Genomic DNA, 23,529 nt, shown 5'->3' on the forward strand with positions numbered 1-23,529 from the left:
AATTAAGGATTTGATGGACCTTGTACTCTTCCTGTCCCTGGACCATTATGGGTGGTGCATCCGTTTGACTGGGGGAACAGGTTGTTGATAAATGGTTTGAGATGGGAGTTATGAAAGATGGGATGGGTTTTGAGGAACTCCAGGACCTGTAGTTTGAAGGTCACTGTATTTATTTTCTGAGTGAAAGGAGCCGAGGTACTTGTGGCTGAATTTGGCAGGATGGGTTGACTTCAAGCTCTGGGCGCAGAGCCAAACCTTATCACTATGTTTAAGTCTGGGCAACTTGCTCTTGTCAATTGGCATAGCTCTTATAAGACTCCTTGGCTGTGGCCAAATGCTCTGAGTTCTTGATGAATTTGTTGGAGGACCAAGTCTGTGGCTGCCAGAGTAGGGGGGAGGGGCAGTCTTCAGATACCTCAGGATGAAACTAAGGGTGACCAGATGAAGAACGGGCTTTTCTGGGTGGAAGTGTGGATTGTATTATTGTAAGTGAATTTCAGCCTTGCATAATAGGGGAAACTTAATAGTCTTAATGAAAAATCAAGTAACAGCAGTGTGTGATTGACCCTTTATGTCTGGTCATCAGTTGGAAGGTGGTAGGCATGTGTGATGAGGGGCTTGGTACCAAGAGGAATTCCTGCCAGAATTAGGAGACCAATTGGGTGCCCCAGTCAGAAATGTGTTCTACCATGTCATGGTACTGGAAGACTGTGTTCCAAGAAGAGGTGTTCTATTTCATGGAATGATGAAAAGGTACAGCAGGGGATGAAATGGGCCATTTTTGTGCACAACCGTCAGGTCTACCAAGAGCCCTTGTGAGCAGGGCAGCCCCACAATGAAATCCATTGAAAAAGTGGACCAAGGACATGGAGGTGCGAGAAGGGGCTGGAAAAGACCATCTGGTTTTATGTGCATTTTTTTTTTTAAGACAAGTGTAGAGATCACTCATCCTATAATTCTTGATGCCTCTTCATGATGTTGGCCTCCAGAAACACCTGGAAATTAGATTCTCAGGCTTAAAGTGGCCAAAATGCCCTGCCGTGGGGGAGTGGTGGAACAATTTCAATACTTTGGAGTCAGGGGTCTTCTCCAGGAATGTAAAAGGCAATCCCCATCAGAGGAGGTGGCTTTGCTGTAGATGGACACTTGACCCTGGGAAGACTTGGGGGTTTCTCAGGGACTGCTAGATTGGCACTGCAAATGAGTGACTGGGAGCAGAGGATGGTCATCAGTTGGCCCTCGCTTATCCCACTGATGAAGTGGGAAGGTGTGAGAACAGTGGTAACAGCTGCCTCCTCTACTTCGTGGTGCTCATCCTTGTGAGACAGGGTGTCTGCCTTCTCATGTACATTCCCTGGATGGTAGGTGACTGTAAAATTTGAATCTGGATAGAAAAAAGCACCCAGAGGATCTGGCATTGCTTTAATCATTGGGCTGTCTGTAGGTGTATTAGGTTTTTGTAATCAGCCCAAATTTGGACAGGTGTATGGGCCTCTTAAAGGAGATGCCACCTTTCCTGAAGGGGGCCCTTCAGGCCAGGAGTTCCTCCTCTGATATGTCATAGCTTTTTCTCCACAGGAGTCAGTTTCCAGGAAAAAAGGCAAAGGAATGAAGTAGCTAGTGGGGAACCATGAATTGGGAAAGGATTATGCCTGTTGCAAAGTCCAAGGCATCAATTTCAATTATTAAGACCCAAGTGAAGTGTGGGTGTGTTTTCAGCATCAGGACCAGGCAAATCTGGGCCCCTTCTTGAGAATGAACATTAAGGGGATGACCAGGTTGGAGAAAATCCCCTCGATGAACTCCATGCAAAAGTCTGCAAAACCCAGGAATATTTGTACCCTGTGTACATTTGAGGATGCCTTCCATCTGTGATTGCTGCTACCTTGGGGATGAGGTGGGGCAAGTCCTGCCAGGGAGATGACATAACCCAAGAACTCTGTCCTTTGTCAAATTTCACACTTTTGAGGTTAGGCATAGGGTTGATTCTGGTGAAGCCAATCTAGAATGCTATGTACATTGTGGTCATGGAGCTCTTGATTTCTCAGAGATTAGAATGTTGTCTAGATAGTTGAGCACAAACAGATCAAGAATATCCCAAAAAGCATCTGTCATAAAATGTAGGATAGTAGTAGGAGGCCCAACTTAAATTCACAAGGGTGAGATGGCCTCCCACAATGGTTGTTTTGAAGACACATGTATGTCATTAAACCCACACCCTGCCTACATCTGGTCTTTGTGGGCTGCTGAAACTGCAAACTGCAGAGCATGGGTAGCCTACCTAGAGAGTGGAGCAGGACTTTGTCTGGTTCTGGCAGTGGAAGTTCAGAATAGTGGCGAGTGTAGATCCAGAGTAACATACTGGGCTAAGTGTGAAGCTGGAGTCGGGGTTCAGGAACCAGACAAAGGTCAGAACTGGAATCATGATTGGGAGCAGGGCAGAGAGACAAAAACTAGATTGAGCTGGATAGGAGTCAAGGCAGGAACAGGACTGGAACAAGCCTGGAGTGACGACTGGAGGAAGGGTTGATGGCAGGCAGGGATGGAAGCTGGAGTTAGGCAAAAGTAGCTGTGGGTGTGGTAAATGTCGAGCAGCTGCTGTGCTGCTGCCACTGTATGGCTCAAGTAGCAGGCCACAGGCTCTCTTGCCCAATCAGGAGATATGATTGTTTGGAGAAAGCTTATTGGATCTAGCTGAGCTTGCTGGGTTGCTTAGTGACCTCGCTGGGAACCAGGTGTGGTCCTAACAGCTGGAACAGTTGGAACATAAAGTGACATCGAACTTAATTCCTCCTGCAAAATTCGTCCAAGTTTTTAGCAGACATTCTGGATTTGCCACAGTCTCGGTAAACTTCCAGTTCCCAATCTGGGAATGGCAGAGGTATATGGGTAATAATGCTTCAGATGCTTGTTCTGATAAAAGTGCGCTTTGCTGATAGCTTTGTTACGACAGCAGAGTGCTCCACATTCTGACACAGATCTCTCCAGTTTGTTTTAACGGGGATTGGGCAGTCATTCTTAGTGGTCAGTGCAATGGTGATCAGAGGCCAGGAACAGCACTGAAGGTTAGAGACAGAGTTGGAAATCAGAAGACAGAGCTGAGATCATGAGTCAGAGAGTGCGCAGAACTTAAGAATGGCCATACTGGGTCAGACCAAAGGTCTGTCTTGCCCAGTACCCCATCTTCCAACAGTGGCCAATGGTGCTTTAGAGGGAATGAACAGAACAGGTAATTGAGTGATCCATCCCTTGTCACCCATTCCCAGCTTCTGGCAAACAGAGGCTAGGGACACCATCCCTGCCCATCCTGGCTAATAGCCATTGATGGACTAATCCTCCATGTATTTATCTAGTTCTTGTTTGAACCCTGTTATAGTCTTGGCCTTCACAACATCCCCGGCGAAGAGTTCCACATGTCGGCTGTGCACTGTGCAAAAAAACCTTCCTTTTGTTTGTTTTAAATCTGCTGCATATTAATTTCATTTTGGTGACCCTAGTTCTTGTGTTATGAGAAGGAGTAAATAACACTTCCTTTATTTACTTTCTCCACACCAGTCATGATTTTATAGACCTCTATCATATCTCCCCTTAGTCACCTCTTTTCTAAGCTAAGTCCCAGTCTTATTAATCTCTCCTGTTCCATACCGCTAATCATTTTTGCCCTTTTCTAAAGCTTTTCCAATTCCAATATATCTCTTTTGAGATGGGGTGACCTCATCTGCACACAGTATTCAAAATGTGCGTGTACCATGGATTTATATAGAGGCAATATGATATTTTCTGTCTTATTATCTATCCCTTTCTTAATGATTCCCAACATTGTTAGCTTTTTTGACTGCCGCTGCACATTGAGTGGATGTTTTCAGAGAATTATCCACAATGGCTCCAAGATCTTTCTTGAGTGGTAACAGCTAATTTAGACTCCATTTTATATGTATATTTGGGATTATGTTTTCCAATGTGCTTTACTTTGCATTTATCAACATGGAATTTCATCTGCCATTTTGTTGTCAACTCACCCAGTTTTGTGAGATCCCTTTGTAACTCCTTTCAGTCTGCTTTGGACTTAACTATCTTGAGTGGTTTGTGTCATCTGCAAATTTTGCCACCTCACTGTTTACCCCTTTTTCCAGATAAATGTCTGAATATGTTGAATAGTACTGGTCCCAGTACTGACCCCTGGACAATACCACTATTTATCTCTCTCTCCATTCTGATAACTGCCCATTTATTCCTACCCTTTGTTTCCTATCTTTTAACTAACAAACCAGCAGAGAGGCAGATTTGTTGCCATTGCTGGCGGGGGTTGTTCACCTGCTTCTGGATTTCTCCTCAATTTAAAGAGGGTGCCTGGACCAATCAAGGGTCACAAAGGAAGCTGTCAGTCCAGCCTTCTGAGGAGGTAATTTACTGTGGTATCATCATAGGGTCTATTGATGATGCGTACAACCCTATCATGGCTGCTGGGCAGTGGAGATGTCTGCCATCCCACAGGCCTGGGTTCTAGTCCATGCAGAACCTCACGCAGTTCTCCACCCTTGATTTGAGGTGATTATTTTGTGAAAGGCAAGACTCAACATAGGAAAGAGGCACACTGTCTTTTTTCCAGAACTAGTTAGAACTGTCACACAAATAATGTGAGCAAGTGTATCTCTCTGATAGAAAGGAAAGGTTAAGTGTCTTCTGTGTGTTCACTTTTATCTCTTTGCATTTGACTTAAGTGAAGTTCTCTCTCTTACAACAGATACACCTGTTTCCAGTGCCTTTTGTGCCATCTATAATGTTCTTTAGCCAACTCATCAAACGCATGCTATGTGCATGAATGGTGGTGTATCAGGCTGCTGAGAGCAGAGAAGGCCATTCAGGACTAGGTGGAGTCTAAACAGCTTTGTGGTAGAACAGGAAAGTGTGAAGAATGTTCTTCACGCTTTTCGTCGGGCGAAACAAGACAGAGCTTCCCTCACTGGAAGTCTAAAGCAAAGGTATGAGTTGACACCAGCTCCTGATGTGTGGCAGAATCCTTGCATAATGTCTCTGGTCACAAACAGTGGCTAGAACAGGAAAAGTGGGTTGCCCTGATTGAATAGTGTCTACTGTTCCAAGCTGTTTTTCCATGAACTAAAATATTTTCTTATAACCAAGTTGGGTTGAGACGACGCTTCCATTGATGAGCATTATGTTCTTTTAGAAAGTCTCCGCTGCAGTGAAAAGGGCTTACCTGAATCCTCAGAATAAATATTCATTATGTCTAGTGATCAGCTCCAATGGTGCTGAAAGACTTTCATTGAAGGCTTTGTCTTCGAATTCTCATCCCACGAACACAACAGAAGTTAGCATCAGAATTCCTGATAACTATTATTCACTGACACCTATGACAAACTACAGGGCTCAAAGGGTAAAAGCATTAGAGAGCTAGTTATTAGACTCTGGTCATCAGTTCTGACCTTTACAATACTCCCTTGAGACACCTTTTCAAGAGAGAGATCTATGGAGACCTAGAAAACCTTTGGGGGAGGGGGGAGAACAATAAGCTTGCTCCATACGGTACAGAACAGACCCGTTTACACGTGAATCTGCTTAATGCACAGTAGCGCCATGCCTCCCACTGCTACCTATTTAACATGCGCGTCTCATTAACACACGGTAAAGGAACTTGCTGTGTAGTGCTACAGATTTGCTCACTAACTCACTGACATAGAAATCTATAGGAAGTGCAGAGCGGAAATGTGTTGTATATCTTTACCATTGATGTGGGGCAGGGAAGGGGCAGCAACATTAAAGCACTGCCATGGCAAAAGACCCTGCAGTGCTTTAAGGTCCCTACCCCTTTTGCCCTCCCTCGGCCGCTGATGGGGGGAGCAAAGGGAGCAGCTGCCTCAGGGCCAGCGATTTTAAAGGGCCTGGGGCTCCAGACACTGCTACCACAGCAGCGGTGTCCGCAGCCCCAGGCCCCTTAAATCACCATAGGAACCCTGGGTGGCGCAGACCAGCTGGCCTGGAAGGGCTGGTGTGGGATGCTGACCTCTAGCCCCACCTCTTCTGCCAGAGGTCCCACCCCTTCCAGGAGCCAGAGCCACCCCCACCCCTTACCAGTAAGTGTCTTGAGTTACTTTGGCCCCCGGGTGGTGGTAGTAATGTTTTTTATTAGATTACACATTTGAATTTATATTCTTGCAAAGCACCTTTAACAGATAGGCCTGCAGTATTTGGGACACTGTGAATACGTATGTAATCCTAGATAATTATACGTGTGTGTGTGTGTGTGTGTGTGTGTGTATATATATATATATATAGATATCTTAAGATATTTCAGCGTGGCCCTCTAACCTGCAGTCCATTAACACGAGGTCATGACGGCTTGACTCCCAACAGCGACGCGTAAACAGGTCTGTACTGTAACTTGGAAGCAGAAAAGTTTGCTTTTAAGTCCCTTTTTGGGAGTGGGGGGTCTCCTGGTTCTGTATATATTATAACCATTTCATACAGTTTGTACATGATCCTGCACTCACTGAAGTCAGTAGTGGTTTTGCTAGTGACTTCAGTGAGAGCAAGATCAAAGCTCCATTTTTAGGAATTTTCTTAGTTATAACTACTTAGTTATATTTTAGCTTCCCAGGTAACCACCAAGCTTGTGCTTCTTCTTAGTAGATGGAGAGAAGTGTTTGCCTGTTTTCATGTCAGTCCAATTTGAAACAGAAAGGTAGCCATGTGACCTGATACCTTTCAAAGGCTTACTGATAGAACAACAAGATAATTTCTGACTGTAACATGGTGTTATCTTGCCCAAACACTATTTATGTGGGAAGATAGCAGCACATGACTGTAGTGTGAACAGCTCAAAAGTAATGACAGTGACTGAGGTTGTATGAGAATGGTGATACTGTTAGAACAGATTCTCTTCAATCCCTCCCCCATCATCTTTAAGAAAAGCCTGGCTTGATTTGAATTTCATTGCCTTTTGTCCTTAGGGAAATCTCAGATCCTCAATATAGTTGTGGAATTGTGCCCCAAAGGAGGGGGACAGGTGTTGGGCACTCAATAGTGGGTTTGAGCTTTAACTTCACATTTGCAGCAAGCTCATTAATTTGCTATTTGATGCATAAAGCAGCCATGATTGATAGTTGGGCAGAAAGGAAAAATATTCAGAGATGAGTGAACATCCTAAATTAACCGTGTGTCTGGGTTGCGGAACTGTTTTTCCCTGGAGGAATGCTGAAATTAATGTGTTTTTTTTTTTAAACCTCTGTATTGAACACCTGCCACTGTGTTTGAACCTTTTGTTACCCCCTCTTAAAATAATGTCCTTGTTTACTTTCAAAATGATGTAGATACCATGGAAAATACACTTTTTTTTTGATTTATCCCAGTCTAGATGAGAAAATAATGCAGGCAGAAGTCCAGTAGCAGAGTGGGGCTATCTAGTTTATTGCACTGTATGTGGCATCTATGATTTCTAGCCTTGTGGGCAGGTGGCATGTGTGTGCATTTGGTGCCAGCAGCTAATGGCTCTCAGAGACTGCGTATGGGCTCTTGAGACCTGAGTGGCTGAACAGAAGCCAAGGGAGACAGAAGTACATAGACAAGACTTTCTGGAAAACAGTAGAATGGTCCCACCCTCACTCTGACCACCTCTGTCTGTCTGAGGATGAAAGTGTGAAGGAAAGAACACCAAGCTCAAATGGAGGGAATCAGTCCCATAGCTGGGACCCTCCTTCCAGATGTCATGATATCATCTTACACTGAAGATACCTCTCCAGGGCAGGGGACCTCTAATTATTAGGAAGACAGGTAAAAGTAATGGGGAATTCAATTATTAGAAATGTAGATAGTTGGATTTGTGATGACCAAAAGGACTTCATGGTAAATTGACTGCTGGGTGCAAAGGTTGCAGACCTCACAAAACATCTAGTCAGACCTATGTTCAGTGCTGGGGAGGAGCCAGTGATCAATGGTACAGGCAATTACCAGTGACATAGGGAGAGGTAACTGGGGTTCTGGAGGCCAAGTTTAGGCTGCTAGATAAGAGATACAAGTCCAGTGCCTCCATATGGCATTCTCTGAAATGTTTCCAGTTCCACATGCAGGGCCAGTTAGACAGGCAGAACTGCAGGCTCTACCATTTGTGAAGGAGATGTTGATGTTCAGAGGAGGGATTTAGGTTTACTAGATACTTTTGGAAAAGGAGGAATCTATACAGGAAGGATGGGCTCCACCTAAATCAAAATGGAACCAGACTGCTGCCATGTAAAAGTAAAAGGGTCATGGAGGAGTTTTTAAACTAAGGGCTGGGGAAAGCAGACAGGTGCGGAGGAGCACGTAGATTGGATAGACACAACCCTTAGGGCAGGATTTATTAAAGGGGATACTCTGTATCCTAGTAAAGAGGTGAAGTGGAAGCTGATGAAATACAGGTAGGAACTGAAGAGAAACAGTCAATCTCGTTCAATTGCATCACATGATGGCAGACAACTAAATACTGACAAATTTTGTAAGTCCTTGTATGCAAATACAGGAATTCTAAATACTAAGATGAGTGAACTGAATTGTCTGTTATTAAATGAGGATATTGATATAAAAAGCATCACAGAAACTTGGAGTGATGATAATCAACGGAACACTAGTATCAGGATACAAAATATATAGGAATGACTGAGTAGGTCACACTGGTGGGGGGAGTGGCAGCATATATGAAAGAAAGCAAAGTCAAATATAGTAAAAATCTTAAATGAATCAGACAGTATGATGGAATCACTGGATAGAAATTCGATGCTTGAATAATGAGTATAGCAGTAGGACTATACTACTGACTACCTGACTCATATGGTGGCTGTGAAATGCTCAGGGAGATTAGAGAGGCTACAAAAAACAGAAAACCCAATAATAATGGAAGATTTCAACTATCCCCACATTGACTGGGAAGATGTAACCTCAGGATAGGATGCAGAGCTAAAATTTCTGGACACCATTAATTGCTGCTTCTCAGAGCAGCTAGTCCTGGTACCCACAAGAGAGGAAGTTCTTGATTTAATACCAAGTGGCGCATAGCATCTCATCCAAGAGGTGAATATAGTTGAGCCATTTGGGTAATAGTGACCCTGAGCTAATTAAATTGAACATCTTTGTAGGGGGGAAAATACCAAAGAAACCTGTCGCAGTAATATTTAACATCAAGAAGGGGAACTACACCAAAATGAGGAGCCCAGATAAATGGAAATTAAAAGTGAAAGTGAAATGGCTGCATGCTGCATGGAAACTTTAAAAAACATCATAATAGAGCCTCAAACTATAAATATACCCCAAATAAAATGGTAAGATAAGAGAGAGCCACCATGGCTAAACAGAGTAAAAGAGGTGATTAAGCGACAAAAAGACATCTTTTAAAAATTAGAAGTCAAATCCACTTGAGGAAAATGGAAAGGAACATAACTCTGGCAGGTCAAGTGTAAAAGTGTAATAATTAGGCAAGCCAAAAAGGAATTTGAAAAGCAACAAGCAAAAGACACACAACTTAACAGCAAAAAATTAGGTACCTCAGAATCTGGAAACCTGCCAATCATCTGGGCCACAGGAGAATCAAGATGCTAAAGAAGCACTCAGAGAAGACAAGGCCATTGCAGAGAAACTAAATGAATTCTTTGCATTGGTCTCCTCTGCAGAGGATATGAGGGAGATTCCCACAGCTGAGCCCTTTTTTTTAGGAGACAAATCTGAGGAAGTGTCACAGATGGAGAGGTTAATAGATGAGGTTTTGGAACAAATTGATAAACAATAAGTCAGCAGGTCCAGAGAGTATTCACCCAAGAGTTTTGAAGGAGTGCCCATATGAAATTGTGGAACTAACAACTGTGGTATATGACCTATTGCTTAAATCAGCCTCTGTACTAGATGACTGACAATAGCTAATGTAATGCTGATGTTTAAAAAAGGCTCCAGAGGCGATCTTGGCAATTACAGACCAGTAAGCCTAACTTCAGAACCAAGCAAATTATTTGAATCTGTAGTAAAGAACAGAATTATCAGATGCATAAATGAACATGATGTGCTGTGGAAAAGTCAACACAGCTTTTGTAAAGAGAAGTCATACCTCACCAATCTTTTAGGTGTCCCTAAATCTCTGACTTCCAAAAGCTGAGATTGGGCAACAGGGGATTGATCACTCAAAATTACCCCGTTCTGTTCATTTCCCTCTGAAGCATTCTGGCACTGGCCGTGACAGAAGATAGGGTACTGAGCTAGATGGACCACTGGTCTGACCAATATGGCCATTCTTATGTTCAGTTCTGTTAGGCCTATAAGAGAGACTTGACTTGTCAATATTTTTAGGTCACTGAAAAGGCCCTTGACAGCCTGATAAGGAAGAAAGTGCCTTTATCTTTTGCCTATTATTATACGTTGTTAAATGTATATGAGGATGCCTCGCATCTTCAAAAGCTGAACAAATAGGAAACTAAAGAACTGGATTATCTCTATTTGCTTGATGTTCCTCGATAACATTAAGATTGATCGAGAAGTTGTGAGTGGCAGGCCAGCCTTGTAATGCTTAAATAGAGGCTCCGCTTGGCTCATGCCTACATGCATTAAAAATAGCTGTGTAGATTTTTCTGGCTGAGAACTCTGAAGGCTTGGGGGCACCAGCTTCAGAACCAGAGTTCTAGCCAGCTCCTGAATTGTATTACACAGCTATTTTTTAGTACTGTACATGAGCCACCACAAGCTCAAGTCTGTAAACCCAGGCTCGAGACTCACTCCTCTGGATCATACTGCTGTGTAAAATTACCGCTGTGTCTAAATCATTTGTGTGGGTGTGCGGATGTCATAGGAATCATAAGAATATTAGGTTGAAGAGACCTCAGAGGTCATCGTAGTCCAAACTCTCCTGCTCAAAGCAAGACCAAACACCAACCAATCATCCCAGCCAGGGCTTTTGTCAAGCCGGACATAAAAAACCTCTAAGGATGGAGATTCTACTACCTCCCTAGGGTCCCTTCCATGCTTCACCCCTCCTAGTGAAGTAGTTTTTCCTAATATCCAAACCTAGACCTCCTCCACTGCAACTTGAGACCATTACTCTTGTTCTGTCATCTGCCACCACGAGAACAGCCTAGCTCTATCTTCTTTGGACACCCCTTCAGGTAGTTGAAGCCTGCTATCATCAAATCCCCATCACTCTTCTCTTTCTGCGACTAAATAACCCAGTTCCTCAGCCTTCCTCATAAGTCATGCACCCAGCCTCCTAAGCATTTTCGTTGCCTGCCACTGGAACTCGCTCCCCATTTTTTTTTTCTCCCCACCATCTTTTTTTTCTGTAGTGGAGGGCCCAAAACTGGATGCAATACTTCACATGTAGCTTCACCAGTGCCGAATAGAGGGGAATAATCACTTCCCTCGATCTGCTGGCAATGCTCCTACTAATACAGCCCAATATGCCGTTGGCCTTCTTAACAACAAGGGCACACTGCTAACTCATATTCAGCTTTTCGTCCACTGTAATCCCCAGATCCTTTTCTGCAGAACTGCTGCTTAGCCAGCTGGTCCCCACCAGTGCATGGGATTCTTCCGTCCGAAGTGCCAGACTCTGCACTTGTCCTTGTTGAAGGAGTTGTCATGCCATGTAAGTTGCTACAGCATGTGTCATGAACAAGAGCCTGAAAGGTGATATGAAACAGGAATGCCTTGGATATAGTTCACTAAAACGTCTTTGAAGTCTCTTAATTGTAGTTGGCAGATTATCTCCATACTGTTGTGGGGTTTTTTTACTTAACCTTAGATTTTCTTTGTTGCACTTGCAGTTTCCTTTTTTGAAGAGGATACCTATAATATCTTAACCGATGAAAGATTTTGTGCAATAGTTTAAATAACTACAATTGAACTTGACTTTAAATTCTCTGTAAACTCTTCACTTTGAGATTTGGATCGGTAAAGTCAAACTTCACAAAAAGCCTGTGCTTATTCTAACATTTTCATGTTCCTACTTGTGATCATCGAACTATCTAATTGTCATGGTGTCTGGAGTGGCTCAAAACCGTGACTGCTGACCTCAGGGCAGACTGTCAACAAGGCAGGGCGGAGACCCCAAATGAGTTATGTTCTATAATTAGATTTCACCAACCCAGTAACACATGTGAACTCCAGGAGCACTACAAGAGTCTTGTGGCACCTTATAGACTAAAAGACGTTTTGGAGCATGAGCTTTCGTGGGATGCATCCGACGAAGTGGGTATTCACCCACGAAAGCTCATGCTCCAAAACGTCTGTTAGTCTATAAGGTGCCACAGGATTCTCTTGCTTTTACAGATCCAGACTAACACAGCTACCCCTCTGATAATAAGAGTCTTGTCATGGAGCCACAGAAAATCCTTTTGGGGATTCCAGTCTATTCTGCCACCCTGGCAAGCTGGACTTAGTGATGGGTGCTAAGCATCAAAGATCATAAAAGGTGCAGGTTGCTTCCAGTCCCAAGAGACCAACTTATCCCATTTTAACCATACTAACACACAGGTGAGCTGGACTGGTTTCCAGCAATGAATTTGTCAATGCTTGGCTGAGGCCTAAAGCCTTGACAAGAGGTGACACCTGGTCTGCCAGCATGTCACTAGTTAAAAGGGATTTTATTTTAAATGGGACCTTTCTTTGTGCCACAGAGACAGAGTGCATGTATGTCAGATCGTATTTGACACTTATCTCATGAGTGAGTTACAGTACAAGTTCTTGCAGTACTGATTTAATACAGCTCTTTGTTAGTGTGAGTAAAGAAGACAAAATCCTGTGACAACACTTCATGTTATGCAATTCTTGGTGTTCCTTGTCATTGTAATATTTGTTTTGTGCAGTTTAACAAGCCTAGATCAGCAGATGTCAGGTGGTTTGTAGAAAAGTCAGTAGGAAAGGCACACTTTTAATCCTTAATGGCATTTCAATTTTTCTTTTAACAATCTACATCAATAGTTCAACTTTTGGGATTTTAAAAAATAAACTTTAGTATTTGCAGCAGATTATAACAGTAAGCCCCTGCTGACTGACATAGCTTTTATCCACTTTGCTGGTATGCTGAAAGAAGAACCAGAATACTCTTGTAAGCATCTTTTTTCAGCTACTTTTTATAGTGGTGATATTACCTTAAAATATGCTTTTAAAAAAGAAAATCTTTCTGTGACTCTAGTGAGTTGACACTTGGTATCGTCATTCTTCCCCTCCCACATTTGATTGATTTTTTATGCTTTGTAAAAGACTTTGTCAAAACATCTAGCTCCCGAATCATATTTTCAATTGCACTTAATACAAAATAAAGGGTTGAAATTTAATACCCTATTTGTGTGTTCATCTAGGAGTGCTTCAGCTAGGGTTGCCAACCCTCCAGGATTAGCCTGAAGTCTCCTGGAATCGGCATCGGTCTCCCAGTGACTATTGAAAGCAAGCTGGGAGATTTTAATAGGATATTTTAAGAAAATGACATTGTCATGTTGGGGAGAGAGAGGGGAATCTCCAGGAATAGCTTCAGTCAGAGATGGCAACCCTAGCTTCTGCTTAGAGTGAATCTATGCTGCTACTTTAGATGTTTCCACAAATCCTCACTCTTAAAGTAGTGTGCGGATCCAAAGGCTTTAAAAGCAGTTAGTGTGCTCTGAGGTGTAAACGGCCCAATTAGCGTCAATGGCTGCTAACTCAGAGAGAAATTATATAAAATAAAAAAATTAACTTTGGAAATCCACCAAGCATGGATGTGCTGAACCCAGAAATGCTGATATGATCTCGATGAATACGTTCGTATTAAAGTATTGGTTTGCACTTAATCTATGCAGTGAAGATTCACTTATTTGCAGTAGTAAACACTGGTGCCCCATTTCTGTAGGACTAGGAGATATTGTCCATTCAGAAGTCTACAAGATGGTTGTTAGGGTACAGTTTATAATTGGTATGATTTTTAAGTTTTATTCTTTTGACCATTTTTATCATAAGATTTTCAGATCAGGATATTTTTGGGAAATGGATTAGGCTTCTTCACGCATAGGGATGTCTAGTAGGTAATAATAGGGCCAACATAAAACTCCTTGAAGTTGGAGTTAATTTCAGCTCCTAATTGAAGTTAAAATGATGATGTGCTATGATTCAAGCACTGAATTCAGCGTGGCACTTTTCAGAGCATATCCTGTGTGACAGGCATTATAATAATCAGTAGATCAGTGGAGGCTTTGGTAGCAGAGGCATAATTTCATGTTATTAATACAATGGACTAAATTCTGTGATGGTATAAATCCAAGAAGTCATTTATAGCTATGCCAGTAGGGAATTTGATCCAGTATGCAGGGAATAGACTCTTGTAGATAAAAGATTTGGACAGGCTTTTATATACATTAGGAAATGATGCTTCCCACTGAGTTAGTGCCCCATTTACACATTTCAAAGCTATTCAAATTGTATAAAATGTAGTCCTTGTGTAGTAATGAGGCTATTTTTTTGAACGCTTAACTCAGGATACTTGTTTGATTTAAACAGAATGGTCCACTCAAAAGAGGGGGGGGGGAACACCACCATAATAGGGTTGTATACAATACCACCTAGGAAGCTTTCAGATCAGTTTTGTATGGTTAAATGGACAAAAATATGGAGAAGTCTATAGTGTTGTCAAAGGCCATCAACAGTAGTTGCTTTCTGGCAGAAAGTGGTAGAAACTAGATTAAAAAATGCTGAGCAAACTAATGACAATGGGCAAATTGAGCTCACTTAATTCAAACAGGAACGCAAAGAAGAATAGTCTCATGATGATGCTCATGTTTGGTTTAATCATTTTTAAAAAAATCTATGTCCATGATGAAGGAATGCCATATAGTAGTTAACTTTTGGTTCGTATTCTTTTTTTGCCACGGATGTGCTGTGTGACTTTGGGAAAGTCACTTAACCTCTCTGTGCCTCCGTTTTTCTCATCTGTAAAATGGAGATAATTATACTTGCCAACGTCACAAGTAAATGCTACTGTTTGTAAAGGGCTTTGAGATCCTATAGAGATGCAAAGTGTTATAATAATTACTAGTGTATCTTCACTGGTATGTACATCTACTGACATGCACATCAGAAAATGAGATGTAATGGAGTAGACAGCAGCTGATCAGCCATTCTGTTGCTTTTATAAAGTTATCTTGATACAATAGCTACTGAACCCTGCTTGATAACACTCCAGTTGAATTTTCATCCTGTGAAAAGACAGCTTTGTGGTTGTTTGTTTGCCCAGTGTTAACTTAGGGCATTGTATGCATGGTGTTGGATTCAGATCATCACACTGCTTTCTGATTTTACTCTAAATTATTTATATTGCTAGTAAACAGGAAGTGAGTGTTCTGTGTTTAAGACCCTATTGTGTCATGGTATTCTGCTTCTCAGATTATTTCCTACATCATTTAATGGCAGATCGTATACTGCCAGTGGAAGCTTTCAATGAAGGTTGACCAGAAGTTGGAGACCCTGAGATAGAAATGGTTTCCTGATTGTGGACCTCTGAGACTGAGGATATTTTTTCAGTTGTGACGGTTTTAGTGAAAATGTCACGTGACTAGTTCTGGGATACAGTAGCAGTGCAAAGCAGGGAACACACAGTGAATTAGCTCTCCTTGTAACAAGGTGGTGGAGTGGTTCAGGGAAAATAAGTTCTTTCGAACTTCAGCTTGAAATCTTGTGGGTTTTTTTTTTATGGTTCATGTCTTGCGGCTACAACTCAAGAAGTTCCCCAAATGTACTGATCATAAATTTTGTCAAACAAACGCCGACATTGTTTCGTAATAAGGACTTGTATAAGCTGTGATTGTTTCTTCATGTATCATCCAATGGGGAGTAAGAATCGTGTGGTGCCACCTTGCTGCCAGACCAAGGCTCTAGGAAATGGAAAACAAGAATCTGGTCCTCACTGGAATAAGGGACAAGGGGTTGTTGAATATGTTCCATGATGTGGAGGTGTCTGTATTATTGACTTTCTAACAGAAGTTGGAGCACATGGGTTTATGTAGTTTATCTCTATTCACAAATTACAAAAGCTCATTTTTGAACCAATAATATTTCAAAATTGTTCAGCAAACACTACACCAGACCAGAAATACAAGACCTCTGAGTATTTGAATCTTTTGTTTTTACACTGCACCAGCCTGCACATTATTCTGTGAAGTTCTATAGAACTGTGAAACAAAGGAACCCTGATGATGTTTACTTTGGCTCAAGGCTGAGACAGTTATTTTAAATTAGTTAATAGCTGGAGTAGCAAACTATAATGGTTTGCAACATGTTCTTTTCTGTTTCCTCTCTCTAGATCTCTCAGATGAGCCGTCCAGACCTGATTCTCTTTCTGATGAAGTATCTTATGGCTCTAGTGGTTGGGATCCCTTCTGTCTTTTGGGTTGGAAGTAAAAAGACCTGCTTTGAATGGGCCAGCTTTTTTCATGGACGCAGGAAAAAAGAGTGAGTGCTGTTATGTGAAAGACTTAACAGTGTAATATTGGCAAATAAACCCTTTCTCTCATGTACTCCTGAGAAAACACTTTGAGTTAATCCTGTCCTAACCAGTTCCTTCTTGGAGAGAGGGATGGGAGCAGAGGCAACTTGCCTAGAAATGTCATGTATTTGCACCAGATTGTTTTCTTCATAATAGAATCAAATTAACATTCTTCATCTATTATCAAGCTATTCTGCTTCCTTGTTCTTAGAGCAAATGGGATATGCCACGATATCGTACATTTTTGTCACTTTCTGAAGTGTGCACTAGTTTAGCTTCCTTCTCTGTAAACACCATCTCCTCAGCTAGACAACTGATCCTTTCTACTGAAATGAAGCAAGCATTTTTCCACCATGATTCTGCAGAAGTTGTGTACATTTTGTAATCTTTCTATTGTGCATTGAAGCCCCTACCAAACTGCAGTTTAATAAAATTAATTGCAGTGAAATCTGTCTTAAGTGACTTCTCAATGGACTGACAAATCCACTGCTTAACACTGAAGTGGTCTTCTACTAAAAATGGAGGAAAAATGCACTCAGTATAGTTGGGGCAGATTTTAAGGCAAAAGGCAACCTAATAAATGTGGTCACTTGTATAAGATTCATAGCAACTTAGTCTAATTAACATGTTTTATCTACCCAAATACACCCTTTCAACTAAAGCTGTGTAGAGACTAAGGCAATATTTCCTAGCCTGGACATCCCTGGAGGTGACAGACTAGTCTGGATGGAGTAGGAGATAGGGCGGAGGATCCGAGCAATGGGGCAGAGAAAGCTGCATGACACCAGTGCTCTATCCTAAACATTGTCCGTGAGTTAAAGTAGTGGGTGGCTCCTTGAAGCTTCCAGGCTTGTTGCCATGTTCCTGTGGTGGCCCTTACTGTTGCAGGACAGCACACACCAGCCTTCTGGCTCAAACTGCTCTTTTGTTGCTGTGGCAGTTAAATCATCAGTGAAAGGGACAGCTGGTTTTTCTTCATGGAGCTGTCAATGGACAGCCCCATGCCAAGTAGACAGTGTAGCATTTTGACGAGAGGGAGAATGAGAGAAGGAGCCATTAGGTGAGGGGGAGACCCTAGGAGAAGGGACACAAAACCAAGAGCTTTAGAAAAGTTTTTTTTTCCATTCTACAAAATAACTAAAAAGAGATCAAATGGACAGAAAAATCACTGGCAACTCTGCCAGAGCATACCTAGAGGATACTAAAAGTGCACCCATCCACGAGTCCCACATGGAGAGGCTCCAAAAAACCAGGGTGGAAACCACAATCATTGAGCTAAGGCAAAGACAGATTCTGTATATTTTGTAATTCACAAAATATGCTGCTTTTATGGACATTTATAATTCAGTTTTTAAAATACCATTCAGGGGAAGGTAGTGACTTTTCCTGTTTATGTAGATGACTGCTTCTGCAGGAATCTGGGCAATATCTCTGAACTCTCCAGAGGTAATGCCATAAGGGAATTCCAGGTTTAAAAGAAAATTACAGTGCTTCTAGTTCTTGCATGATCCATAGGAGTCATGAAGCTGCTGGAGTCATGTGAGGTGATGGCAAATCTTTTATTTACACTGCAATTATGCTACTGTATGCTCCACATGCCTGCACTAGAAGAGCAATTACAGGCTACAGGGTGATTCTCTAAGCATTGGCCAAAATGTTCAAATTGGGGTGCTTAAAATTAGGCAACTCAATCCATATGTAGGCAACTAAATAAGTGCCCTGATTGTTCTGCCTCACTGCTCTTTAGGTACCAAGTTGTAATATTTTAACCATGATGTGCATATTAAAGCTACATGTTTATTGATGGCATAGGCCAGTTGTGATCGCTTTGCTGTACTTTTTATTTTAACATTAATTATTCCAATCCCATGTTTTGACTAGGGCGGTAAACGAGAGCCGCCAGGTGCTGCAGGAGCCCGATTTTGCTCAGTCACTTCTGAGGGATCCTAATACTCCCGTTATCCGAAAGTCAAGGGGCACTTCCACTCAGGGGACTTCCACTCATGCCTCATCTACTCATCTGGCTATGATGGATGACCAGAGGAGCAAAGCAGGCAGTGTTCATAGCAAAGTAAGCAGCTACCATGGCAGCCTGCATAGGTCCCGTGATGGCAGGTGAGTTCCATGCATAGTTTAAAATTCTAATGTAAATAGAGTTGTGCCTCTCTAATCAGGGGGAATCCTGCACTTTTTCATTTGGCTATGCTTTGGTCACCATGAGGTTGGATTCTGAACCTCTGCTAATATTCACCTTCCCAAACTAATGATTATATCCTCTCCATTTGGTCCTTAAAGAACTTTAACATCTGGGTTAGAAAGACGACATGTACCGTAACTTCTTTCAGTAGTTGTGAATGTATGAATTAGTCAGAGTATGAATGCAGCCAATAGGTCTTTCTCTACTGAGACAGAATGTGCCTTGTGTGTGTAGTGTCTACTGTATGGGAAATGAAATCTGTTCCAAGTTCAGTGTAGTGTTTGAGCACGGCTGCTCTGTACACTTCTGTGAGTTTAACTAACTGAAGAACGTGCCAGATCCTCAGCTGGAGTAAATTGTCGTAGTTCTACTGAAATTTAAAAAAGTGTAGCATAGTTGAAGTGACCATTAGGTAACTTGTATTAACTCACCAAATTATTATTCACAATGTGTATATGGTGCTATGGTAAGTATCCTTATCCTCATTTTATAGAAGGGGGGGGGGTGGACATAGAAAGGTAAAGCAACTTGCCAGAGGTCACACATGAGTTCAGTGGCAGAGCCAAGTAGACTGAGTCTTCCTGTTTTTCATAAAACATAGTACTATATATAATCAAGAGTTATTTACTTACATACTTACACATACTCTCCCTCTCTCTCGCCTGAGGTGGTAATGAAATTGGCCTTGTTTGTATAAATTAGGTACACCCCCTGCAGCTACAGAGGCATTGAAGACAGACTACCTCATGGCAGCATGTCACGACTGACTGATCACTCCAGGCATAGCAGTTCACATCGGCTCAATGAACAGTCACGTCACAGCAGCATCAGGGATCTCAGCAACAACCCAATGACCCACATTACACATGGTACCAGCATGAACCGGGTTATTGAAGAGGATGGAACCAGTGCTTGATTTGCTTTCAACATAAAGGAGAACCTCCTGCGACAGTGTTACTTGGAGTCCATTTCTCAGTGATGCAATAATACTCAGTATTATTGTGCTTCCCATTGGTGCTGATTTTTTGTATCAGGAAGCTGAAGTTTGGCTTTGCCTTTTTAAAGCCAGCTGTCATTGTGCTCACATCAGTGCTAGGATGCTCCGGTGATCAGCAATCTGGAAATTAACAAAAGTAAAAGCTAATAATAGCTTCATTTTGAACCTACCAGTAGATAATTATTAATAATTTATTTGATAACTTGTTATTTTCCCATCATATATCATAGCTGGTTTCTTATTAAAAAAAAATCCCTAAATACTTTGAATTTCAGTAATTGTTACCTTTAAAGACTCACTGGTGAGGTCATGGTAAGAGTTCCAATAAGCAGAAGGAAACTCTTGAATATTTGAAGTTCTTCCATGAAACCCTTTTGTCTCTGATTAGATAATAGTGATACTTGTCATCAAGCACAGAGGGAGGGCTGCATATTAACTACTGTACAAAGGGTATCTGAGAAATCAGCAGGCATTTTTAAACAGTTATGCTGGAAATAAAATGAAAGAATGAGCATTCCGTAGGAAGAAAGTCAGTTCTTACAGAATTGTTCAGGCTCAATTGTTGGGGTGTGGGGCAGGGAAGGCATGATTTTTTTAAATTGGTATTGTCCTTGCCTTTTTACCAAATAGTATTTAAATTTTTTACTTGTTTACAATTTTTCTGTGGAGAGAGGTGGAAAACTCAATTTGAAGCCAGTTACTTAAATAATATTCAGCTATCCATTTTTTAAATTAACGTACAAAAACTGAGACTGCCTATTCCTGTCCCCTCAAACTCATGATGGGGGAACCTGGATTTTCCATTTAAACTAGAATGTTCGACCTCTCTCCTTATGTACCTATAAGAACAAATCCTGATCCCAACCCCTGAAGCTTGGATTTAGAGGGGTGGGTGAAATGGATGCAGGGAGTTTATGTGGGGAACCCACAGGAGACCACAGAAATGTGCTCTGTGAAGGCTCCCTTTATACTGAGTATGTTGTGGAGTGGGAGGTTTAGAGGTGGGTGGGGAGAGTATCGAGGAAGGAGTGCAGCAGTGGAGCCATGAGTGCTAGATCCACCAGCCAGATTACACTGCTGTGGAAAGGAGGTGAAGGGGTGGTCAGGGTCAGGAACGGCTGCCACTCTGTAGTCTTGGAGGTGGAATAGGTTTTCACATTCCCCCTCCGTAGGCCCCCAGCCCATTTAGGTGGGGTGTGCACTGGAGAGAGTATTTGGCTTATATTATGGCTCTCTTCTATCCAGCTCTCCACTATCATTCGGAACAGAGAATTCTCAGATTTTTGTGGAAACAGGAATAATTTTTGCTCTTCTTTTGCCTTTAGGGTATACCATGTCTTTGTGGACATTGTAGGCAAAGTCAAGTCATGTTTTTAATGGTACAGTAGATCTGAAGCAGCTATTGTAAGGGTATGTCTACACTAGCTGCCAGATCAGCAGGCAGTAATCAATCCAGCAGGGGTCATTTTATCGAGTCTAGTCTAGACGCAATAAATCGATCTCTGAGCGCTCTCCTGTCGACTCCTGTACTCCACCGCTGTGAGAGTTACAGCGGAGTTGATGGGGGAGCGGCAGCAGTCGACTCACCGAAGTGAAGACACCGTGGTGAGTAGGTCTAAGTATGTTGACTTCAGCTATGTTGTTCACATAGCTGAAGTTGCATAACTTAGATCGATTCCCCACACACACACACCCCCAGTGTAGACCAGCCTGAGTTTCAGGTATCATTCACCTTAAAGAAATACTGATTACATTTGAACCTACCTCAGTCATTACTGTAGAATACTTCTGGGAAATATACACTTTTTTCATTGTCCTAATATTCATTCCCTTTTTGACCTGTTTGAGGCATGTTGAAAAGGCTTTGTACGTGCTTGGATGGCATAACCTCAGGGGCTTTTTGGAGAAACAACACTTAGGCTGTGCAACCATTATTCATTTTAATTATTCCCCAAAGACATGACAGCAAATCACTTAGCCATTTTAGTCTTTAAAATCAAAGGTTGCTGTTGGGGTCACCATGTCTTTAAAAATCTGTTTACTATAAATTGCTTTTCCCAGCCTGACCAGGCTTTTCTCCAAAAGAGAGGCATGAACCAAAACCAGCTTCAAATACAAATTTTTGGAAGCTTACTCTGTACTCTCCCCTCTATGTAAATCCATTAATAGTGATAAAAGTTACTGTGCACATGTGCTTGGAGGGCAGAATAGACCCTATAATTTCTGTTGGATTGGCTGTATGTATAGCTAACTGCCACAGTTGTGTATTAGGTTAAGTCTCTGATTATTCTATACCATCTCTTTTTTAAAGCTGATGGGTATGAGATGTGTTTAAGGATGGCTTTTAGGTTGACAAAATTCCAATTCCATAGGGCCAACAATGGTGAAACATGTTCTTGTTTTAAAATTTAGCTTAAACTGAGCAACTTTGTTTTTTCAAAGGGATGCTATTTTGTAGGAATTTGGATTTGAAAAGGGAGCCAATTATCTTCAACTTTTTAATTGTTGTAACTGAAAGTAAAGTGTTTACATTGATCTTTATTGCTCTGTTTCCAATAGTGTTCTGGTTTTGACAACGGTTTTGCATTATACTGTGGCTTCTTTAACTGTGGGAGGGGGATTTGGAATGGTTGAGGTTAGATCCATGGTTTGTTTGAGGTTATTTTGTTTTAAATCTCTGTTAATTTGAGGGTTAAGGGGGGATTATGTGTTTGGTTCCAAATGTGAGAATTTAGATGTTCTCACTTACCTATTCTGTACATAGAATGCACAGCCTAAGTAGTGATTCAAATATAACATTCTGGTCCCAGTTGCTGATTTCCCCACCAGCCTCTTGTAGTCCCAACCCCACATCCTATTAGCTTCAAAACTAAACTAATATAATATTACATTATATTTTAAAGCACCTACCTTCTTATTTCAGATTCCTTTTAAAATGATGAATTAAGCATCATAGTACTTGTGTAAAGTTAGTATTTGCATTATCCCCATTTTATAGTTGGGATAAATGAGGCACGGAGAGTTTGTCACCTAAGGTTACAAGGAAGGCTGTAGCAGTGCTGAAAACAAAATCAAGATCTCCTGATTGCCAGTTTTAGCCCTTAGCCATAAGACTATCTATATTTGTATTGCTTTAGTTACAGCATCATGTCTTCAAGGAATGAACATCTTGGATTTTTCTTCTACATGCTGGTCGAACATGCTTTCCTCTGAAACCTCATGCCAGCATACTTCTGTTCAGGGCCAGCTCTACCCTACATAGAGAATAGGTGCTTGCTGGCGACATTGGAATGTTCAGTAACCACTTAAGTTGTATCTCTGACTGCAGGCTGGTAAAGTCAGGCATTTGCCAGATTGCCTATGGCAATGGCATCCCTAGTGCTGGCAATGTTCTTCATTTCTTATTCCATTAGATACTATGTCTTCAATGTGCTTCACCCTAACTTCTATGGTTTTACTGAAGTTTTGCATAATGAAGACAGAATGATGTCACATGTACAAGTTTGAGAGTGCAATATTTCTCAAGGACAGTGTTTTGCCTATTGAATCACAAACTAGGGTTTGGGAAATGTTTTGGAAAACTTAAAAAAAATAAAAAATAAAATAAAAAATAAGAAAAATAGCCACAAATTTGGTTGTAAAGCAGCTTGCCTGCTCTCAAATGCTGTAAATTGGTATTTTCTTAGTTTTAGTTTTTTAAATGTAAGTTTTGCTACAGAGGCTTTAGTTCTGAGCTGTATATAGCATATATTTGAAATATGAATGATCAGAGATTGATTACAGGTTATAGTTCACCTATAGACTATTGGTTTGGAAACATCTCAGGTTAGTAGTAATGTAAGGTCTGCTGCTGAAATCAGT

At 41.6% G+C, this 23,529-nt stretch overlaps 1 protein-coding gene across 2 annotated transcripts in view; it reads left to right on the top strand.

The window, feature by feature from the left end:
• FZD3 (frizzled class receptor 3) overlaps positions 1-23,279 on the top strand; it is a 90,705-nt gene extending 67,426 nt beyond the window's left edge. Inside the window, exons 5-7 of one of the 2 annotated variants that reach the window (XM_032790873.2) lie at positions 16,292-16,440; positions 18,356-18,589; positions 19,374-23,279. In XM_032790873.2, coding sequence (XP_032646764.1) covers positions 16,292-16,440; positions 18,356-18,589; positions 19,374-19,587 — 597 coding nt within the window. In that variant the 3' untranslated portion in view covers positions 19,588-23,279. The remainder of the gene's footprint in view (positions 1-16,291; positions 16,441-18,355; positions 18,590-19,373) is intronic. The other variant, XM_032790874.2, reaches the window with a different exon arrangement.
• The last annotated feature ends 250 nt before the right edge of the window (positions 23,280-23,529 follow it).

The sequence above is a fragment of the Chelonoidis abingdonii genome, chromosome 3 (genome assembly GCF_003597395.2).
Source record: "Chelonoidis abingdonii isolate Lonesome George chromosome 3, CheloAbing_2.0, whole genome shotgun sequence".
In the NCBI taxonomy this organism is placed as follows: Eukaryota; Metazoa; Chordata; order Testudines; family Testudinidae; genus Chelonoidis; species Chelonoidis abingdonii.